At 43.5% G+C, this 23,780-nt stretch overlaps 1 protein-coding gene across 1 annotated transcript in view; it reads left to right on the top strand.

Moving 5' to 3' along the window:
* DOCK5 (dedicator of cytokinesis 5) overlaps positions 1-23,780 on the top strand; it is a 210,948-nt gene that overhangs the window by 76,453 nt on the left and 110,715 nt on the right. The window contains exons 4-6 of the mRNA XM_040626490.1: positions 4,556-4,611; positions 6,367-6,463; positions 22,790-22,938. Of these exons, the coding sequence (XP_040482424.1) occupies positions 4,556-4,611; positions 6,367-6,463; positions 22,790-22,938 (302 nt within the window). The remainder of the gene's footprint in view (positions 1-4,555; positions 4,612-6,366; positions 6,464-22,789; positions 22,939-23,780) is intronic.

The following is a 23,780-nucleotide window of genomic DNA, read 5'->3' as shown; positions in this document are numbered from 1 at the left end:
TCGGTTGCATGAAGCTGTATTTCATCATGGGCAGAGAGTTTGAAAAGTACTGACCCTAGCAGGTTCCTGTACCTAGTGCCAAAACTGCTCACCATCAAGCTAAAGAAAATCTGTTAGTTACGTTAATACCCCCCTCGGCTTTTCCGTTGATGCTGCACTCTGGGGCAGCACTGCGAGTCAGCACTTTGTTTTGAAAGAGCAACATGGAGAGGACCATCGTATTTCACACTTAGTTCACATGCAAAATAGCTAATTAGGAGAGGGGCAAGAGAAACATTGTAGAATTTATCAAGAAGTGAGTGGAAAAAAAAACCCAGCAAAACCCACAGTTCTTATTTTTCAAACATGGGATGAGATGCAAGTAATCTGAGCACACAACTCTTGAAAGAGCTTGGGGCCTAGAGAAACATCCCCCCCCCCTTTTTAAGATTTTATTTATTTATTTGAGAGAGAAACAGGGCACAGCAGGGGCAGCAGGCAGAGGGAGAAGCAGACTCCCTGCTTGAGCAGGGAGCCTGATGCAGGACTCAGTCCCAGGACCCTGAGATCATGACCTGAGCTGAAGGCAGGCACCTAACTGACTGAGCCACCCAGGTGCCCCGAGAAACCCCGTTCTACAGGTTGTAGTCATTAGTAACCAGTGCTGTTTAGATCAAGCTTTCTATATATTTGGCTCTGAAGTCACTATTTGCACATTTACATGTCCACACACCCAGTTTGTTAACGTTGACAGTTTAATAATCTTCTAAAATGAAGGAGTGTTTGCTTGTCATGTGAGTATGAACTCCCACAGTTTTGGTCCTTTTATCCCTCCCTAAGTCCTGATGCTGAATTTTTCTGCCCACAGTTTGATTCCTGTGTTTTCCCATATGTTTTCATTTCCAGCTTAACTACTTTTCATTTAATCTCTTGCTGACTTTAATTTCTCCAGGCCTTCAAATAGAGGACTGATGATAGGGACATTCTGGCTTGAATGAGAGCATAGTAAAACGAAAGCCTCTCTTTCTTTCAGGATCCTTGTATGTGGTTTATAGATACTCCCGTTTCTTGGTTTGGGGTTAGCCCTATCTTTGTTTATTTTACTCGTAATTATAGAAATGATAGTTATTTCGAAGCACGATTAGAGTTAACCATTTTGAAGTTCTGAATTTTTAAAGAGCAAGAAGATTTATGCCACTTCCCAATCTTCTAAAAAAAATGTCAACTTAAAAAAAATGAACAAAACCCCATTCTCAGATAAGATCACACGAACTTAAAGAACAAACACAATTCTTGATTTTTAACTGGTGATTGTGAATCATGTTGAAACAAGGTCCCCTGCCACACTTTTCCCTTTCAGAGAGCTACAGTGTGTTAGGATCCTTTTTGCACATAGAAGACCTCAGTTTCTAAGGCATCCTGTGATGCCCTAATAGATCAGAATCTATCCAGCTTATACCCTTGTTGTTGGCTTTGAAAAGAAAATAGCATGCACCACTAAGGTCTAAATGACAAGTTCTGGGTGTGTTTTTAATTTTTTTTTTTCTTAAAACCCTTGTTTAAACTTTATTTATTTATTATTTTTTGAAAAGATTTTATTTATTTATTCCACAGAGATAGAGACAGCCAGCGAGAGAGGGAACACAAGCAGGGGGAGTGGGAGAGAAAGAAGCAGGCTCATAGCGGAGGAGCCTGATGTGGGGCTCGATCCCATAGCGCTGGGATCACACCCTGAGCCGAAGGCAGACGCTTAACCGCTGTGCCACCCAGGCGCCCCCCTTGTTTAAACTTTAAATCTCACCTTTAGGAAGAATTATTTCAGGAAGAGCTTCTTTTAGTTCTTGATAATTCAACTTTGTAATTCAATGAAATGGTAGTACAGACAAGGATGGTGCATTTACTTGTTGATTTTTAAGTTCAAATATCTTCTTGGTGGAGAGCTCTAGGAGGCATCAAGGGAATTTAAATTCAGTCATCATGAATTATGTTCAGCTTTGACACCCTTTCATTAGGAGATCCAGCCTATTTGAAATCCTCTCCTAATGCTGTTTTCCTGCCTTTGCTGGTCTTTAGGGGAGGAGCTATTTGAAAGGCCTTTTATTTTAATGGAAATTTTTGGTGTCACTTAGCAGACCGAGCCCTTTAGAGTGGTGATAAAATGAGCTCGTGGTTTTATGAATTGAAGAAGCCAAGAAGCTTTGCAGAAACTGAGTATTGATCCTGGCAGGATTGTGGAAGTGTGGATAAGGGCAATATCTAGAAAATCATTAGTTTATTTATTTTTTCCTCAAGTGAGTAGGTTGCATTGAGAAAGGAAAATCAAAATTGAGATAAGCTATAAGTTAGTAATCTATCCCCCAGGTTTATCCTGCCTTTCTGTGTGTCAAATGGCATAGGAAAAGTTCTACAAGGCTCAGATTTACCAGAGCAATTAAGTGGATATAAGTGAACATATGTTATCATGGAAGGATGGTGCCTACAAATAACAGGGCAGTAATGCAACAAAATAAATATTCTCTTAAAATGAAAGTCATCATATCTGTACATTCATTATAAATTATCTGCTTGTAATCTGCTTGGGTGTTACAACATAAGATGTTGTTTATATTTCAGATGCTTCTATCTTGGATTTCTCCCAATTATTAGGAGGAGACCAGTTATCAGATTACGAATGCACACAAATTTTAATTGGTCCTTTATCTTCTTGATGAGAAAATTTTTCTGCAGGGATATTCTCTGGGATAAGCAGTGTTACATCTTATTTTAACCTCCAAATGTTGCCCCTTATAACTACTGCTTTAAGTGGTTCATCTTTTACCAACTGTCCCATTCCTCCCCCACCCCACCCCGGCAGCCCCCATTCTACTTTCTGTCTCTATGGATTTGACTATCTAGATCCCTCCTACAAGTGGAATCATAACAGTATTTGCCCTTTTGTGTCTGGATTATTTCACGTAGCATCATGTCCTCAAGGTGAGTTCTGGGCCATCAAGTCTGGTTCTCCACCAACATGGCAGTCAGCGAGACATTTACCTCAGCTTAGCAGATGGAAGAAACACCCAAAGTTCCTTAGACACCCTAAGGACAGATCTGGAGCTTCAGAACACCAGAAGTTAGGCCCCAGAGGAATTACATGTACACTGAATTTTTGTTTAACTGTTTGATCAATTTTCCAAAATCACTTTGAATCCTGCCCCTGTAATGAAAGAGGTCAGTGTCACCTTGCCTCTCTCTGTGTTCTGGGCTTTATCAATAACGGATTGGCATAGTACTTTCTTACTTATACACCCCATGCCTACCCCTTTCTCAAAGTGAGGAGGGGAAGGTAATTTTTTGTTGTTGTTGTTGTTCTTCCTGCCTGGCCCCTGAAAGGATGGTCATTTTGCTTTTGACTCAGGCAGTGGCGGGATCTACCCCGTCATCACCAAGGCTGGGAGCAGCGCAATCTCCAATTTTCTTACTGGTTCCTGTTTTGTTGGCAAAGGGCTAAAATGGAGATACAAGACTGTCAGGTAAATATAGCACACGAAGCCAGACACAGGACTGACTGACCCCAATGGGAATTAACTAGGTTTCCGTCTCTGGATCGATTAAGGATCACTGGGTACATCTTTGACCCCGTCTCCCAGGTAGGAAGATCTTCCTTTCCCACGGTTGTGGTCAGCCCCCCCAACCCCGCCCCGCCCCAGACAGAGAATGTCTCACAGGGTCGCACTGACCTCCACAGGTGCAGGGCTAGGAGCAGTCGAGCCAGTGGTGCCTATTAAATAGGTTCTCCTACCTCTGCTGGTCTGGCATGCAAAGTACCCTAAAACTAAGAATAGCAATGCCTTTTCCAGATGGCAGTATTTATCGATGAGCGTATCACACAGTTAAACAACAGAAGCCACTGGCATTTAGGAAAACTCAGATCCATGACCTGCTTTCTGTTGGTTCGATCTGATCTTCACTTCTTCAGTTTCTACTGATCAGTTTCCAGTCTTTTTCTTAGGCCCTTGTGGGCCTTAGTTTTCCCATGAGCAGCGTGACAGCAGTGATACAGAATCACCTCTTAAGAATACGGAATGGAGAGCAATTTGAGACTGGGAAGTGCTAAAAATAACCAGATAACTAGTACTAATTGATTTGGGGCACATTTGGTTTAAGTGAAAGTGCTGAGAAGGGATTGTTTCGGAAAATCACTATAATTTTATGGGCTGCTAAGTACATAGCCCTCCATGTCACTAATTATGTGGAACCCTTTCAGGGCAGCAGATCATGGCATTAGGACCTGGAGGGTTTTAGGAGCTCGCTGTGGAACCCCTTACTGTTATTGCCGCTCTGAGCAGACCTGGATACGTTTGCCTGTCCACTTCCGAAGCGCTTCTCCCATGCTCTGTGAACCCCACTCTTAATTTCTGTCTTTCCAGCCATGCTTTCATGGAGGCGCAGTCAGTGTGGTCAGTCCTGCGAGCCTGACCACACACTCTAGCAGCGGTCCAGGTATCCTGTCTCCTCCTCATTCATTCCCAATGCCATCTATGCTCTTTACCCTGAGGTTTTTATGGCCGTATAACCGATCTTCTTCTCTCTGTAGGGGATTTTCCCTGAAACGTACATCCATTTGAAGGAGGCAACCGTGGAAGACCGAGGGTAAGTCCAGTCCCAGGAAGACACCTAAAAAATGGTGAACGTGTCAAATTATCATTAAAGAGTTTCTCGTGTACGTTATTGCTCTCATCTCGTCAGTTGCCCTTCTCACAGGAGAGAGAAGTGAATACAAACTTTTTCCTGAGATGACTCCTTCTTTTGTAATTGCTGCTGTCTGGCATCCTTCCCCAGGAATAGTAAAGACAGAGAATGAATGAATGAAGGGCCTTTGTCTTCCTCTTGCACTGCCTGCTCACTGAGTGTGTGTGCGCACCCATGAACGTTGGGCACTCTTTCACTGCTAAGATCGCCGAGAGCCTCCAGTTTGGCAACCTTGGGAGAGAGATGAGCAGCTGCATCCAGCAGTAATCAGCTCTGAAGCTTACGCAAGTCAGTTAGCCTTACTGCACCTTGGACTTTGCCAAGACAGATTGGAGGAAATAAATCTGGCCCTACGTTGGCCATGAGCCTAATGTGAAATTATGAAATTGTGTGAACATGCTCTGCAGATAAAATCCATTAAGTTTTGGATATTCTAACTTCTCATCCACTTACCAGTTGTCCTGGAAAGTGCTGCCTCTGTGGAGACTGAGAGGGACTAAGACACTCAGCCTAAGGTGGGAGGAGTGGCTGCTGGGTTGGGGAGCCCATGGGCAGGAGAGTTAAGGAGGGGAAGGAGAGCCCGGAGCAGGACTGGAGTCCCAGGGTTGATAGAGAGGAGAATGGATCAGAGTCACGCAGACGCTAAGCATCAAAAGAACATTGTGAGTTGTAAGTTCTGCAGACTGCACGAGAGATGGAGACATGCCCAGACTCACACAGCTCTTCAGTGGCAGAACCAAGATGGAAAACCAGGTGTCCTGCCTTCCTGCAGAATCTTCTTTCCAGGGGACCATTCCTGGGCAGCCTCCATTGTCACTAGCCGCAGCCACATTGGTGGAAGGGCACGTAGGGAGACGTATCCCCACTAACTAGGGTTGCCAGATGAGAATGCAGGGTGTCCAGTTAAATTTGAAATTCAGATAAAAACAAGTAATTGTTTAGGTAAATATGTCCCAGGTATTTCATGAGTCATACCTCCACTAAGAAATTATTTTAATCTATCTGAAATGCCAACTTAACTGGGCATCTTGTAGCCTTATTTAAGTCTGGCAATTTAAGTCTGGCAATCCTACCTATATTTCCCATTTGTTTGCTTGCTCTTATTTTTCCTTTTGCTCATCGTAAAAATACCAGAGAATTGATGTGACTAAAGGTCAGGCCTGCCTTGTTGTGAGTCTCCCGTGAGCCAGTGAGGTATATGGTATATACGCATTTTCAGTGTAGTGAGGCAGCAGATGAGAAGAAAATCGAGCCCCATTCCCCAAGAGGGGGGAGCCTTGGTCCCCACCAGCAAGTCCTGAGTGAGAGTCCCAGCCCCACGACCCTCGTGCCTTGCACACTTCTCCACCCACCCTCCCTAACGGAATGGTGGCTTGGCAGAACCAGTCTGGCTTTGCAGTTGCTCCTGTAGAGATGTAAAATGGGGTGGTCAGAGCTGGGCCCAGCCTTTGCTCCATTGCAGAAACGATTTATTTTGAGAGCCGTATTGGTAAGACCCTTCTTTTCTCGGGTGTAATAAAGTCTGCTCAACAGACTTTTATTTCCAGCCAGACCAGCCCCACACCCATCTTTGCGCTGTGGGGAATATGACCCCTGTCAAGAAAGGCAGTGATGGTCAGCCCAGAGTAACGTAAGCATCTGTCTGGTTCTCCTTAGGCAGCACGAGACTGTGATTCCCGGGGAGCTCCCGCTGGTGCAGGAGCTCACGTCGACGCTGCGAGAATGGGCTGTCATCTGGCGCAAGCTCTATGTGGTGAGCTTTCCCCGGGGTCTTGAAGCTGTGGCATCGTTTCTGGGCTCTCAGCCTATCTGTTCTGCTGCAAGGTGTCAGCAACGTCTTAGCTGTCTACATGGGATCGGGTACATGTTAGCTGGACCGTACAATGGCTGATGACCAGTGGATGGATTCTCATTGTCCTGGAGTAGGGCCATTGAAGACATGGGATAGTGGAAGAAAAGTTGGGACAGGCTCTTAGCCTCGACTGGTATCCTGGTGAATAGGAATTTGTCAGTGTTTCACTGCCCAGCCGCATGAGGACTCCCAGGAGGGTGGCATTCTTTACTTTAGCCAGCGCACCTTATAGACTCTGCAACTTGAGTGGTATTAAGCCATGGTCTGAAGAGTCTTTTCAAGGCCAACTCAAAGTACCGTGTCTTGCAGCAATGGTTTGACCTCAGAATGCTAATAAGATACACCAGTTCAGTAGGAAATGACACAGGAATGAGCAAGTTCTCTCCATGGTAAACCATAATTACAAGTTGTGTGTAGGTTTGCAAGTAAGAACAGGTAGATCTGGCCTTTAATATTATCAGAATGAAAATACCTGGGCATCTATCTTGCAAGAGGCCAGGAATGCTCCAAGGCCCCTGGCAGCAGCTCTTTCTTTGACGTTGGAATGCACAAACACCGTTTTCTTAAAGTTCCCTCTTTCCTGGGGACCTGGAAGGAAGTAATCATCACTAGGTCCTGCCTTTGTAAGCATCTTCTCCGGCTGACCAGAAATTCCCAAGAGGAAGTTTTATTTTCTCATTCGATGCGTGGGAGATGAGTGCAGCAAGGGAGTAGACTAGACCCGTTGGCCTGGAAGCCATTCTCCATCCTTTATGTGACTTTGCTTATCTAGGTTTTTGTTCAGTCATGTGTTGATTCTTCATTTGAACTCTCAAAAGCCAGTCTTAATAACTTAGGGAGAACACCTTCCTCCAGACGCTTAGTACCAAAAGCAGTAATCAGAAGCTCATTCTAGCATGACTTCCAAGAGTTAATATATGATTTCCTTTCCATCCTGGGCTGTTGTTACCCATGATGGATCACAGCAGCAGAAATCACCAACCCCTTTGTTGGGAAAGCACAGGATTTTTCTCTGCCTGCCCATCTTTCAAGGCCTAATTCAAGTTCTTTTTTCCTCATAATGTAGCTTCTAAACACAGCAATCCATAATGTTTCTGGACCATAGGAGCACTTACTGCTGAGCCCATCATCTGGCCCTTGGGGAATACTGCCTTGTAATGCAAGTGATCTTTTGATCTCTTTATGTGTAATTGAGGAGAGAGCTACCTGTAAGTTCTTAAAACACGAGGACAGACATGCTGTTTTAAGCCCTTTGGCCTGCATTGATCATCTGGTGCCTCTGTTGAAAGCACTCTCAGGTTCTGGTTAATTGATTGGTTAGTGGCGGATGCAACAAGTCTGAAAGATGAGGAATGCATATACTTGGAGAGCTTCCTTAATGCATTCTCTCTGGAAATTGGTGAGTGGTGAAACATACCGCATAGTAAAGACTGGGAAATGAGATTTTTAAAGTGGTAATGTTGGGGCACCTGGGTGGCTCAGTCGGTTAAGCAGCTGCCTTCTACTCTGGTCATGATCCCAGGGTCCTCCCGGCTCGGTGGGGAGCCTGCTTCTCTCTCTGCCTGCTGCTCCTCCTGCTTGTGCTTGCTCTCCGCTCCCCACCCCCACCCCACCCCCGTGTCAAATAAATAAATAAATAAAATCTTTAAAAAAGAGAGAGAAAAAGAAATTGTAAACAAAAAAGAAAAAAATAAATGAAGTGGTAATGTTGGAGAGTGGAGAATATGGATGAGGTAGACTTTTCCTCTTGTTAAGACCAAACTCCTGTGCTCACTTCATTATCTGTGTCCTCCACGTGTTCACAGGTGACTGACTGTGCCCTGTCCATTATTGATAGAAATGAGAAATAAGTCAACCAGGGAACAGGAAGCCTGATTCGTGAATTTGGGCTTCCAAAATCCCTCAGTAGTTAGGTGCGGGTAAGCCCAGGGTGAAGATTTCCTGTGAGGGCATTTCACTATTTAAGAGCAGAAATGGGTAGGGAGGAGAGGAAGGAGGGAGAAAGGGAAGAAGGGAGGACCTCTGTCTTCTCTCAGAGGGCAGCATATTTCCCATCTTAATTTTGGCAGCTAATCAAATAATCATTGTGTTAGTTGTGAATATTTAAAAATGTCTGATAGCTGTTATAGATGACTAAAAGACATTCATTGTGGGAATCCTAATCAATTGGTAGGGCCCAGCAATCTGCTTCTGCTTTTGATACATGCTTATTTATTAAAAAATAATCCACTTAAAATGGGTTTGTTATTAATCATGACTTTCTCTGTTGTGTTCCCGTTCCTAAAATGCTGACACTTCACTTCAAGCAGGATTTCTGAACTTCTTTCTCAAAAACTTGCATCAAAGTAACAAACCTTAAAATATTATGCTTCACTGGGTAAAAGGTAAAAGGACCCCAAATCTATAGTTTCCACCCCCCCAACACGGTTTTATCAGTGTTTTTGTTTTCTGATTCTGTAAGTTCTTTCAGTTTGCATAGAGATAAATACTGATTTTACTAATCTACGGCAGTGCTTGTGTTTCTCTCCTGCATTTCCTCCCTCAGATTATGAGACCAGGTGTTCTGTTTGATATCTTTACTTTTTTTTTTTTTTTTAAAGATTTTATTTATTTATTTGACAGAGATAGAGACAGCCAGCGAGAGAGGGAACACAAGCAGGGGGAGTGGGAGAGAAAGAAGCAGGCTCCTAGCAGAGGAGCCTGATGTGGGGCTCGATCCCATAACGCCGGGATCACGCCCTGGGCGGAAGGCAGACGTTTAACCCACTGAGCCACCCAAGCACCCCCCTGTTTGAGATCTTTCAGGACACTTGTAGAGTCTTAGAACCTCCACAGTTCTCTACAACTCATTTACTAGTTCTCTCCTTTTCAGTCTGTGCTCACGAGAAATGTACGTAGTAGATCCCGAGCTTTCTGTGAGAGGAAACTGCCATCCACTCACCAGTGTAAGCCCAGCCATGTAGACACAGGTGACTGTTCTAGACAGGAAAGACGTTTGCAGAGTGGTGATTTATTTTTAGTAGTCATACTGTATCCTTGTGAAATAACCATAAATGTGTTTTAAGGGGGGAGGAGTTCCTCAAACTGAAGAGAGGAGAACCCACTCCTCCAAAGCAGAAAAAGAAACGATGACAATCCCCATGTGTGCCTCCTTTTCCTCTTTGTTATATTAGTATTACTTTGTCCCATTTAATTGTCTTTCCTGGTGATGTTGGCTTTATGCTTTTGGGAGGAAGCAGGCTGTACGAGACAAACACTGGACTAGAAATTCAGAAGCGTGGTGTCTCATCCAGGCCCCTCCCTAGTTAGCTCCATGGTCTTGGCCAAGTCAACTTGATGTTTGCAAGCGCCGTCTGGATTCTGCCTTCTTGTGAAAGTGATGTAAAATCTACCTTGTTAACTCCATGGGGTTGTGCGAGCATGAAGAGAGGTGCTGGCCGTGAAGTCATTGTGCAGACGGAACATCCAGGCCTCTGCACATGGCATACTTGCTGCTGTCTTAGCTTGAAACAGTAGCTGCTCTGGACGTCCTCCCTCTGGGCAGCCTTGACTTGGCATTCCTCTGACCCAACTAGGAGTCTCTGAGGCTCTCTTGTGTGTGCCCCCTCCCCCCCCATCCAAGGCCACTTCCTTTGCCTTGTGTTATCATCTTAGGCGGAGTGGCCTTGAGCACTCAGTAAGCAAGCTAAGCGTTTCTCACCACAGAGAGCAAGCCTCCTTCGTTTAGGCTCAAGTCCGAGAGGCATGGATCATTCCGGCAAAGAAAGGGGACACCTGTCAATGCAGAGTGCAGATTCACAGCAGTTTCTGGCTTTGTCTGTACTACTCTTCCTCATTTGGAGCCTGTGTAGTGGGTGTGTTTTCAGTGGTTAATTTGGAAAGGGGAAAACTTTATGAATGAGGAGGTGGTCACCTAGTGAAATGACAAGACTGTGGACGCTGGGGTCAGACAGGCTGCCGGTTCCTAAAGTCTGGCTTGCTGCCTTACTTAGTATTTACTTTTATATTCAGAAAAAAAAAATCAAACCCAGTAATAGTTACTGCAAACAAACAAACTAAAACAGAAAGAACTCAGATCCTGAAGGCAGGGATTTGGGTCCAGGGTATGCCACTAGCTGATTCTGCAGCCGGACACAAGTCCTTTGACCCCTAAGTTGTCCTTTCCTCACCTGAAACGGTAACTATATATTATATATGCCTTGCACATTTGCTGTAAGGATTTCGTTGGATCATCTGGATAAAACTTCCAGGACAGTGCTGGTGCTTTGTCATCAAACTGTGACGGCCCCTGACTGTCCCCTTACAGCACTGCTTCATGTAAGAGCTCACTGATGTTGGCAAGTGTCAGAAGAACTAGACTGCACGGTGGAATTGTGCCTCGAAGTCATTTTAGGGTGCTCCCTCCAGCTTGGGGCTGACGGGTGGGCTCCCTTCCAGCTCCGTGTGAAGGTAACCGCCGTAGGTCAATGGTTTGTAAGTACTCTGCCCATTATTCTCGATTGCCTCTCAGGATCATTTGTTCTCCCCAGCCTGAGAAAGTAGTGAGGAATAGATACAGTGAGCTGAACTCCGGCCTTCTTTCCTTTCTAGCAGCACATCTCCCTTGTTCGACGCGAGTTCCTCTCCGCCAGCTGGAGGGGCGGATGCCTATGCGTTGATTTAGACATGATTAGACTGATGTAATACCCAGATTTCCCTTCTCACTAACAAACCAGCTACACTTCTTGAATATGCACGAGTCTACATCCCACATTTTATTTTCTCAAGCAACAATCGGGATTTGAAAAATGACAAGTTAGAATGTATTTGTGGGGACGGAAGGAGGAACATTTCTGAAAGAGGGACTGTCCTGGAGATTCTGAGATATTTGGTGATGTTAAACACACTCTCTTAACTTGTCACCCCGAGATTTAACTCAGTGCTGTTCCCCACCTTAATGGTGGTTCAGTGAGTTTTGGCCAGCCAGGCTGTGTTGTCCATATAATTTTGGGAGACGGAGTCTAATCCTTTTTCCTTACAGAAAAGAGACACGAGACAAGCCTGGTGTGGAAGGTGGTTAATATGCATTGTTGGGGCGCCTGGGTGGCACAGCGGTTGAGCGTCTGCCTTCGGCTCAGGGCGTGATCCCGGCGTTATGGGATCGAGCCCCACATCAGGCTCCTCCGCTAGGAGCCTGCTTCTTCCTCTCCCACTCCCCCTGCTTGTGTTCCCTCTCTCGCTGGCTGTCTCTGTCTCTGTCAAATAAATAAATAAAATCTTTAAAAGAAAATATGCATTGTTGAATCAAGTGAACATAATTGGTGAAATGTAGTTAATAGAATGGACTGATCTTCTCTCATTTATTTATTTTTTAAAAAAGATTTCTTTATTAGAGAGAGAGTGCATGCCCGTGAGTAGGGAAGGGGCTTAGGGAGAGACAGAATCCTAAGCAGACTCCCTGCTGAGCAGGGAACCCCATGCAGGGCCCAGTCCCAGGACCCTGAGATCATGACCTGAGCTGAAACCAAGGGGTTAGATGCCCAATCGACTGAGCCACCCAGGCGCCCCTGATCTCCTCTCATTTAAAATTCTCCAGGACAATAAAACCTTGAGCTAATCTGTAGTTGTATAAAAATCTGGAGGGGAGAAAGTGCCCATAACTGTGGTGGGGGTGGGGAACTTGCCAGACACAATGAATTGCCTTTCTTCCCATCATTGCATATCCACGCAGATTAAAACTACTCAAGTCTAATCTTTTTGAACTGGTGGTTATTACTGGCCGCTGCAGCATATGCTCTGAAGTGTAATTAAGCTGGTCTCATGGTTGGAAACCAGCGTCTGATTGCTTATTACCAGAGACAGAAAATTCCCATAGAAAACTTGGTCTTGTTGTCAGGGCATTCCATCTGTGAGTGACAAGCCCTGCTTGGGCCTGGAGCTCTCCTAATAGACAAGATGAGCCGCCGTGGCGGTGACCAGGACAGGACAGGGGGTGCACTTTGGGTGTTTTTCCAGTTTTGTTTTACCCCGTCTTGGTTGCCTGTCTCTCAGGATTTCTTGCGCTGCTCCCTGGGGCAAAAATAGCCTTACTGGAATCTTTTCTTCAAAAATGAGGGTTTTGCTATTCAGGCAAAGCCTTTTTCTGGCAAAGAGAAGAGGCACAAGGATGGAGAGGAGGAGTGTCAGGACCCCATGGATTCCCTTTCTCCCAGAGTGTGGAGGCAGTGCAGTGTGAGGACACACAGGAACCAGGACACCACTCGGGACCCCAGGAGTTACAGAAAGGAGAGTCACTGCAGAGAGCTCTGCACAGGTGAAATTTGATCTGGAGCCTCCCTGAGCCTGTGAGCACATCAGGAGGGAGATGGTCAGAGTCAGACACAGTTAATCAGGAAGTTGCTTGCAGGAGTAATTAAGTTTAATGTCTCCACCATAGACTCAGAGGCGCTCAGCCTTGGGAATGGGTCTCAGAGCCAGTCCCTTTGTTTTACAGACGGGCCTATCTCAGGGGGAATGATTTGCCCAAAGACATTTCGCAAGTTAATGATAGAATTAGAGATAGAGACCAAGTCCCCACACTTGCTGTCAAGCCCTTTTGCCTCTATTTTTTTTTTTTAAGATTTTATTTATTTATTTGACAGAGGTAGAGACAGCCAGTGAGAGAGGGAACACAAGCAGGGGGAGTGGGAAAGGAAGAAGCAAGCTTCCAGCGGTGGAGCCTGATGTGGGGCTCAATCCCAGAACGCTGGGATCACGCCCTGAGCAGAAGGCAGACGCTTAAGGACTGAGCTACCCAGGTGCCCCAAGCCCTTTTGCCTCTAAATCAAAATCTGCGGGCAAGAGGAAAGGCTGGCAAACAGAGGAGATGGGGAGGACCAGAGAAAGGTCTTTTGACTGTCTTCTGCATTCTTTGGGGAAGTGAGGAATAGAATCCAGGTTTTCTGACACTGGGGAGGTGGTGCCATTGTCCCAGTGGTCTCTAGAATTTCTGAAATACTCAGTGGAGGCCTTCTGTATCCCTCTTTGCCACTGCTGAAGGTAAAGCTGTTGTTTTTTTTTTTCTTGTGACTTTGTTTTTATCTCCAGAAATTCTTAGAGAAAGAGAGAGCACCATTCAGAATAGAAATGTAAAAAGTAAGACCCTTGAGATCTCCAAGTGGAAAAGAGGGAGAAATTCTAAGCAGGTGCAGGAATGCCTCTACTATCTGGTGGGAGAATATTTCTCTCTTTCATGCAGCTGTAGCTGAAAATGAAACCAGAGTCGTGTTTTACAGCTGAACTGTCAAAATTGGTTTTTGAGTTGCTCCTATGCCCTGGGATTGTGGTGACTTTGCAGAGATGATCAAAGAGGTTATTCAATAAATTCCCTGCCCTCTTAAATTATGTCACAGTGGCTGCTATTGCAAAAAGGTTGGAATTAATGGTCCCAGAGAAGGTACTCTGCAACAGGCAGGCTTGGGCAGTGTAGGATTCAGGAAGGAAGATAGGAAGGGGGCGTGATGGAGACTCAGGTACTTAGCTCAGGGTCTTGTGGGGAGTGCTTGATTTTCTCCTCACCTGTCCTCATGTGCTTCCCCAGAAACCCATAAAGTATCTGGGTCCAGCTATTGCAAAGAACATCCTACTTAGAATAATTTTAGAAATGTGGCGATGAAATCCATTTCCTTAAAGTAACTAGGAAAATTGCTTCCTTTGGTGTGTTCCAGCTTGTCTATTCAGAATTCATTTGGCACAGTGAATCAGAGAAGAATGGCTGTCTTCATCCTTCTTTGCGGGGAGATCTTGGCAAACAAGGCTGATATGAGCAGGCAATAATTAAATTGCCTTGGGTAGTGTCTAATATAATTGAGACCAAGAACTTGTGAATGTGTGCCACAAACAAAGCCCTGCCAGAGATCTCTCAGAGAGGATCCCTGAGTCTGAGCCTCCCCCATTTAACTATAATATAAAGACTAATATCTTCATTAATATTAGAAAACACTTAAAAAAAAACCCACCTAAGTAAGAGTGGGCAAATTGGTTGCAAGAAAGAAAAAAGATCCCTGTTCTGCCTAGCAGCTTTGAAAAGCAAAATTTTATGGGCTTAATTTCTCACTCCCTTTTTCAGGTCTAAAGACAATGGGATGGCAACATTTTATACAGAATTACATGAAAAAACCAAACAGGGATTTAACCTTTGCTTACTAAAAATGGAACTTTTTAAAGTCCTGGTTTTTTGGGGTTTTTTGTGTTTTTTTTAATAATAATATTTTTTATTATATTATGTTAGTCACCATACAGTACATCCCTGGTTTTTAATGTAAAGTTCCATGATTCATTAGTTGCATATAACACCCAGTGCACCATGCAATACGTGCCCTCCTTACTACCCATCACCAGCCTATCCCATTCCCCCACCGCCCTCCCCTCTGAAGCCCTCAGCTTGTTTCTCAGAGCCCATAGTCTCTCATGCTTCATTCCCCCTTCTGATTACCCCCCCTTTCTTTATCCCTTTCTTCTCCTACTGATCTTCCTAGTTCTTATGTTCCATAGATGAGAGAAACCATATGATAATTGTCTTTCTCTGCTTGACTTATTTCACTTAGCATTATTTCCTCCAGTGCCGTCCATGTTGCAGCAAATGTTGTGAAATCGTTCTTTTTGATAGCTGAGTAATATTCCATTATATATATGGACCACATCTTCTTAATCCAGTCATCTGTTGAAGGGCATCTCGACTCCTTCCACGATTTAGCTATTGTGGACAATGCTGCTATGAACAATGCTGCTATGAGCATATGGCCCTTCTCTTCACTACGTCTGTATCTTTGGGGTAAATACTCAGTAGTGCAATGGCTGGGTCATAGGGTAGCTCAATTTTTAACTTTTTAAGGGACCTCCACACTGTTTTCCAGAGTGGCTGTACCAACTTGAATTCCCACCAACCATGTAGGAGGGATCCCCTTTCTCCACATCCTCTCCAACAATTGTTGTTTCTTGCCTTGTCTATTTTTGCCATTCTAACTGGCGTAAGGTGGTATCTCAGTGTGGTTTTGATTTGAATTTCCCTGATGGCTAATGATTTTGAACATTTTTTCATGTGTCTGTTAGCCATTTGTATGTCTTCATTGGAAAAGTGTCTGTTCATATCTTCTGCCCATTTTTTGATTTGTTTATTTGTTTCTCGTGTATTGAGTTTGAGAAGTTCTTTGTAGATCTTGGATACCAGTCCTTTATCTGTAGTGTCATTTGCAAATATATTCTCCCATTCCGTGGGCTGCCTCTTAGTTTTTCTGACTGTTTCCTTGGCTGTGCAGAAACTTTTAATCTTGATGAAGTCCCATAAATTCATTTTATCTTTTGTTTCTCTTGCCTTTGGGGATGTGTCATGAAAAAGGTTGCTTTGGCCGATGTCGTAGAGGTTGCTGCCTATGTTCTCCTCTAGAATTTTGATGGATTCCTGTCTCACATCGAGGTCTTTCATCCATTTGGAGTTTATTTTTGTGTATGGTGTGAGATAGTGGTCAAGTTTCATTCTCTTGCATGTAGCTGTCCAATTTTCCCAGCACCATTTATTGAAGAGACTGTCTTTTTCCCACCGGATGTTTTTTCCTGCTTTATCAAATATTAGTTGCCCAAAGAGCCGAGGGTCCATTTCTGGGCTCTCTATTCTGTTCCATTGGTCTATGTGTCTGTTTTTGTGCCAGTACCATGCTGTCTTTGTGATCACAGCTTTGTAGTACAGCTCGAAATCCGGCATTGTGATGCCCCCAGCTTTGTTTTTCCTTTTCAACAGTTCCTTGGAGATTCGGGGCCTTTTCTGTTTCCATACAAATTTAAGGACTGTTTGTTCCAGTTCTTTGAAAAATGTCCTTGGTATTTTGATCGGGATAGCATTGAAAGTGTAGATTGCTCTGGGTAGCATGGACATTTTAACTATGTTAATTCTTCCGATTCATGAGCATGGAATATCTTTCCATCTTTTTATGTCTTCCTCAATGTCTTTCAAGAGTGATTTATAGTTTCTAGAATATAGGTCCTTTACGTCTCTGGTTAAGTTAATTCCAAGGTAACGTATGGTTTTTGGTGCTATTGTAAATGGGATGGATTCCCTAATTTCTCTTTCTTCGGTCTCGTTATTCGTGTATAGAAATGCAACTGATTTCTGAGCATTTATTTTGTATCCTGCCACGTTACTGAATTGCTCTATAACTTCTAATAGTTTGGGAGTGGCTTCTTTTGGGTTTTCCATATAGAGTATCATGTCATCTGCAAAGAGAGACATTTTGACTTCTTCTTTGCCAATTTGAATACCTTTGATCCCTTTTTGTCGTCTGATTGCTGTTGCAAGGACTTCTAGTACTATGTTGAATAATAGTGGCGAGAGTGGGCATCCTTGTCGTGTTCCTGATCTTAAGGGAAAGGCTTCCAGCTTTTCCCCATTGAGAATAATATTTGCAGTAGGCTTTTCATAGATGGCTTTTATGAGATTGAGAAATGTACCTTCTATTCCTACACTCTGAAGGGTTTTAATCAGGAAAGGATGCTGTATTTTGTCAAATGCTTTTTCTGCATCTATTGAGAGGATCATATGATTCTTGGCTTCTTTCTTGTTGATATAATCTATGACACTGATAGATTTGCGAATGTTGGAACCACCCTTGCATCCCCGGATGAATCCCCACTTGGTCATGATGGATAATCCTTTTATCGTACTGTTGGATCCTATTACTAGGATCTTGTTGAGAATTCTAGGCGTCCATATTCATCCACAGGGATATCGGTCTGTAATTCTCCTTTTGATGGGTCTTTGCCTGGTTTGGGGATCAAGGTAATATTGGCTTCATGGAATGAGTTTGGTAGTTTTCCTTCTGTTTCTATTTTTGAAACACTTCAGGAGAATAGGTATTATTCTTCTTTGAATGTTTGGTAGAGTTCCCCGGGAATCCATCAGGCCCTGGAGTTTTGTTTTTGGAAGATTTTAATCACTGCTTCAATCTCTTCGTAATTATGTCTGTTTAAAAATCAATTTCTTCCTGTTTCAGTCTTGGTAGTTTATAGGTTTCAAGGAAGGCCTCCATCTCTTCCAGGTTGCTTAATTTATTGGCATAAAGCTGTTGATAAAAGTTTCTAATGATCCTTCCTATTTCATTGGTGTTGGTTGTGACCTCTCCCTTTTCATTAATAATTTTATTAATTTGGGTCCTTTCTCTATTCTTTTGGATAAGTCTTGCCAGTGGCTTGTCTATTTTATTTATTCTTTCAAAGAGCCAGCTTCTAGTTCTGTTGATCTGCTCCACTGTGCTCCTGGTTTCTAAATCATTGATCTCTGCTCTAATCTTGATCAGCTGCTTTCTCGTGCATGCATTAGGCCTGTTCCTCTGTTGCTGTTCCAGCTTCTTGAGGTGAGAATATAAAAACTGCATTTTAGATTTTTCTATTCTTTTGAGTGAGGCTTGGATGGCTATGTATTTCCCCCTTAGGACTGCCTTTGCAGTGTGCCATAGGTTTTGGACCGTTGTGTTTTCATTCTCGTTGGTCTCCATAAATTGTTTAAATTGATTTTTGATTTCCTGGTTTACCGAATCATTCTTGAGCAGGATGGTTCTTAGTTTCCAAGTGTTTGAGTTTTTTTCCAAAATCTTCCTTGTTTTTGAGTTCCAATTTCAGAGTGTTGTGCTCTGAGAATATGCACGGGATAATTTCAATCTTTTGGTATCAGTTGAGACCTGATTTGTGTCCCAGAACATGGTCTAATCTTGAGAATGTTCCATGGGCATTAGAATAGAATGAGTATTCTTTGGTTCTGGGGTGTAGTGTTCTATATATATCTATGAGGTCCAACTCGTCAAGTATGGCATTCAAAGCTCTTGTTTTTTGTTGATTTTCTGCTTATGTGATCTATCTATTGCTGATAGTGGAGTGTTGAGGTCCGGTACTATTAACGTATTTTTATCCTTATGTCTCTTTATTGTGGTTAAGAGTTGGCTTGTGTTTCTTGCTGCTCCCCTGTTGGGGGCATAGATATTTATAATTGTCATATCCACTTGTTGGATACATCCTTTAAGAATAATATAGTGCCCTTCTGTGTCTCTACCTATAGTCTTTAGTTTAAAATCCACTCTGTCTGATATGAGAATTGCTACCCCAGCTTTCTTTTGAGGTCCATTGGCGTGAAAGATGGTACTCATCCCCTTACTCTCAGTCTGAATGTATCTTTAGGTTCAAAATGAGTGTTTGTAGACAGCAAATGGATGGGTCATGTCTTTTTATCCAATCAGCAACCCTGTGGTGTTTTATGGGAGCATTTAGGCCATTTACATTGAGACGGATTATTGAGAGATGTGATTTTAATGATGCCATATTGCCAGTAAAGTCTTTGTTTGTATCGTTTGTGACTTTCTGTTCTGTATCCCTCCTGGGGCTTTTTTACCTTTATAGAACCCACCTTAATATCTCCTGTAGGGCTGGTTTCGTGGTTACAAAATTGGTTAGTGACTGGCGATTCTGAAATGTCTTTATTTCTCCATCAATTCTGAATGACAGCCTTGCTGGATAAAGGATCCTTGGCTGCATGTTTTTCTCTGAAAGAGCTTTAAAAATGCTCCCCCAACCCTTTCTCTCATTCCAGGTCTGTGTAGACAGGTCTGACGTAATTCTGATGCCTTTGCCTTGGTACGTGAGAAATTTCTTTGCCCTGGCCGCTTTCAATACTGTATCCTTGCATCTAATATTTGCGAATTGCACTATGACGTGACGTGGCGTGGGTTTGTCGTGGTTGAGCTTGGAAGGGGTCCTCTCTGCCTCTTGGACACGAATGTTTGTTTCCCTTGCTAGATTAGGGAAGTTTTCAGCTACAATTTGTTCAAATATCTCTTCTAGACCTCTGTTTTTCTCCACCCCCTCGGGGATGCCGATGATTCTAACATTGGATCGTTTCATTGAGTCAGTAATCTCCCGTAACCTACATTCGTGGGCGTGGATTTTTTTAAGACCATCTTCTATTTTCATTTTTTCCTCTATTAACCCATCCTCCAATTCACTAACCCGTTCCTCTGCTTCTGCGACCCTGGCCGTCAGAGCCTCTAGTTTTGCCTGCATTTGGCTCATAGAATTTTTAATTTCTGTCAGATTCACTCTCATTTCTGTCCTTAGGGATTCTATATTCTCAGTAACCTTTTCGTTAATAGTTTTTTCAATTCTACTCATCATTTTGACCATCGTTACTCTGAATTCCATTTCTGATAATTTGGTTACATCCATATCCATTATTTCTGTGGCAGAGGCCATATTCTCTCTCATTTCCTCCCTTAGAGATTCTATATTCTCATTTACATTTTCGTTAATACTTTTTTCAAGTCTACGCATCATCGTGACCATTGTTACTCTGAACTCCATTTCTGGTAATTTGGTTATATCCATATCCATTAGTTCTGTGGCAGAGGCCACAGACTCATTGTCTTTTCTTTGCTGGGGGGGGATTTCTCCTTCTTGTCGTTCTGCTGAGGAGTGGTTGTGGGGTTCCGGGCCTGCTGCGCTGATACTCAGGCAACCCTGTTTGGGTAGATTTTCTGTGTCCCCTGCGAGAGGGGATGGGGATGGGCACACTGTGAGCCGGTATTTCCAGGCTTTTGTTCTCTGGTGGCTTTCCCTGGCGGTTTGCTGTGCCTCTTCTGAGAGTCAGAGCAGCAGTGGCCGAATCCCAGTCTCTGTCTCAGAACAGAGAGATCACAGTCCACTCTCCACTGAGCTCTTCTGGCCACTTTAACTCTGTTTCTGTTGGTGCTGCTAAACCATACAGCGTCCCGGGATGTGCGCCCCACACCTGGTGTCCCAGCCCTCACTTCCAGGGCTGGCGGGTCTCTGTCCTTTGTGTTTCTAATACCACCAGCCGCCTCCACGCGCTCTGGAGCTCCGTTTCAGTGTGGTTCGCGTGCACTCTGGAGCTCCGTTTTCAGACTGGTCGCGCGCGTTCCCAGGCTCACGGTCTTAGTCTGCTCTCTCGCGGGTGCTAGTCCGCACGTCTGCCCGCTCCCCAGCGCAGGTGGTTACCACTTCCCTGTGCCCAAGCATGGAGGCTCCCTCCCCCTTCTGTTTATCTTCCGATATCTGTGTGAGGATTCATGGCTCCCCGCTTCATACCTCAATACTCAGTGATGGAGATGATCATTTGTAGAGATCCAGATGTATCTTCCTGCATCTCAGGCTGATTCCGTGGATGTTCAGGCTGGTCTGGTACCTATCCAGCTCGACTCAGGGGACCAGCTGAAAAAGGGCACCCCTACTCTTCTGCCATTCTTAACTCCTCCTGTTTTTATGCATTTTGAAAGACTGGCTGATGAGAAAGAGGCAATTTGGAAAATGCGAAACACATAAAATGTAGGTAGTTTCAAAATTCTAAGCAGGTTTCGTGGTCTGTATTTTTTCAGATCCACAGTGTTAATGGAGCATATAAGGGAGTTCTTAGACTCTCTCCTTTGTGTTCTCACAGAACATTGACCTTCTTTTAGAGCTTTTATCCCACTGGGCTCATCTTTGCTCTCTCCCCCGTCCCCGCTTCTGGGCTGAGGGATCTTGGCTCCAGGTTTACTCTTGGTTCAGGAGTATCTTGGGTATTTCAGTATCTTGATTGTCCTTGGTAACTTGGGCAGGAATCTGCCCCAGGGATTGTTGTAGAAGAAGATCACAGAAGAGCGCACTCCGCCGCCGTCCACAACTCCTTCGTGTGTGTGTGTGTGTGTGTGTGTGTGTGTGTGTGTGTGTGTGTGTGGAGGGGTTGCATTATTACTATAGCAGATGATAATATTTCCTATAATTTTAAAGTATATAGTTATATAAATATATCATGACTTTTCACCTGTAAATAAAAAAGAAGTGATTCATAGTATTTAAGGTTTAAGTGGAATTGTGCAGGTTTTTATTTTTAAAAACACATGTTTCAAAAGTGATTCACAAAACAGTTTTTCTTGATGATTTTATCTCAGGCGTCTTCCTTTCCCCATGTACACCCGATCATATTGCCCCCATTTATTTTCCTTCTGGCAACTTTTCACAATTTAAAATTATCTTGTGTGTATAAAATGATTAGATATGTTATTTATGTAAACAGTATTGTATATGTTAGTGATATGATCTGTTATTTATATATATTAATGATTTAGATAAAACCAAGGTCAGAATGGGTTGGACATCAGATAGTTGGCTCTTAAAATGATACAAGTCCATATAATTAGTTGGTCATAAGTTAGTTTGGTTCACATATAGAAGTTCTTACTGAAGCCCAGAATAGTGGTTTAATTATTGTAGGTCTGACAATTTCCAGGATTGTCTAACAGTTTTATGAGGACTTTAAAATGATATTCTCCATTTCATTTTCCATTATCCTTTATCTCTGAAATTATAGTTCTTTCTCCATCCATAATTCATACATGTAGTACATTTTATGGAACATCTGCTCTGTACCAGCTCCTAGGGATACAAAAACGAACAAGATCCTCGTCCTGTCCTGTAGAAGCTTACGTCTAGGAAGAGAGACAGGCCAGGATGGTCTGGGTTTTGAGTGCCAGGATGGGAGTAAATTCCAGGGCAGTGGGAGGGATAGCCAGCCCACAGTTAGGGTTTCAAGCAAGAGACTTCTAAGTTGAGAACAAAGAAGTAAGAATTAGCAACTGGTGGAGGTTGTGGTGTGTAAGGAGGCATGACATGGGGGTAAGTTTGGGGGAAGAGGAGAAAAGTGGTTCCAGGAGAGGAAGTACCATATGAAAAGGGTCTGGAGCACTCAGGAGAAATGGATGGACATAGCTTTTGCATGGAGGGAACATAGATTTTTGAGGTAGAGATTGGTGTAAAATGCAGCTGGGAATGTGGACAGAACCCAAAATAGGAAGGGGTTTACAATGTGATATGCTGTGTCTGCAGAGGAAATCCCTGGAGGGTTTAAAACAGAGGAGGGACATGGTTGAACTTAGGGTACATGGACAAGTTGCTATACTTATATGAGTTAGGTACAACCATCCATCCTACAGTAGCTCATCTGATTCTAAAGTTGGAATGGAAGACGGATGAGAATGGCCTAGAGCAAAGCCATCCCTATTTAAAAAAAAAAACAAAACCAAAAAACAAAGCCCTTTGAAGTGCACAGCTTACCATATGGGAAAATTAATTGCTTAAGTAACACCTTATAAAGTAAGAGTCAAGTCAAAAGATGGCTCCTTCCTCCATCACACTTTCATTTTTTGTTCTTTCCTCCACCTCATTTTCCCATCCTAGAGCAACAAAGTCACACTCTTTCGCCAGCTACAGCAGATGACGTATTGCCTGATTGAGTGGCGGTCCCAGATCCTGTCTGGAACCCTCCCCAAGGACGAACTGGCAGAGCTCAAGAAAAAGGTCACAGCCAAAATCGATCATGGAAACAGGTACACCAGGGATGATTTCACTGAGAACTTGGAAAGAGATGGGCGCATTCATGCTAAGGGCATGGATGGCCATCATTTTTGATCTTGGAATTGTCAAAGAATGATGCTTACTGCTCTGTTTTTGCGTTGGAGAACTTTTAATTTTGTTGGGAAAATGTGGCAGTCCCTTGCATAGGCCATACCCTGTGTGGGATCTCTGGGTCAAGGAGATGACAGACAATCAGGGAAGATGGGACTTCGCTGCCAAACAAGACTGAAAGCGACAGGGCATCTGAAGTCACATTTTCTGAGGCCTGCATCAATCTCAGTTTTTATTCCAACAGTGGATTTTAAATCAGCATCAGACTCATTCTGTCTTTCTCTTCATGTGCCCTAACTGGGACCATGGTGTGTAGTGTATGAAAACCAAATTTACAAGAGTAAAACATATTTTTAGCCTGTTGATTATGTCTCCAGTAACCTCTAAAGAGTTAATCACTTCATTAATCTTGTGATTAGCTCAAGTAGATATATAGGTTCTAGACATTACTGCCCTTTAGAAAGTGAGAAATCAGTCAGCTCATCAGTTACCAGTGGCCTGAGTTGCATCCCTCCTGACCAGCTCCCTTTAAAAGCCTGGATTGGTTCCTTAGTTTTGTTGATGCTCGGTTTGACATTTCATTTGGTTTTCTAAATTTCTTCAAGTTGTGCATATGTGATTTTTTTTTTCCCCTTCTCCCTTTGCCTCAGGACTCTTCTGACACCTGGTAAAATACAGCTCATTATCCTACTCACTTAAATATTATAGATTCTGACAACTGTATTCAGAAATAGCTGGAGTGAATACAGATACAAGATTCAGA

The sequence above is a fragment of the Ursus maritimus genome, unplaced genomic scaffold, assembly GCF_017311325.1.
Source record: "Ursus maritimus isolate PB19 unplaced genomic scaffold, ASM1731132v1 scaffold_11, whole genome shotgun sequence".
NCBI classification, from domain to species: Eukaryota; Metazoa; Chordata; class Mammalia; order Carnivora; family Ursidae; genus Ursus; species Ursus maritimus.
Note: the sequence above shows the minus strand (reverse complement) of the source record. Positions and strands in the feature narration are given on the sequence as shown.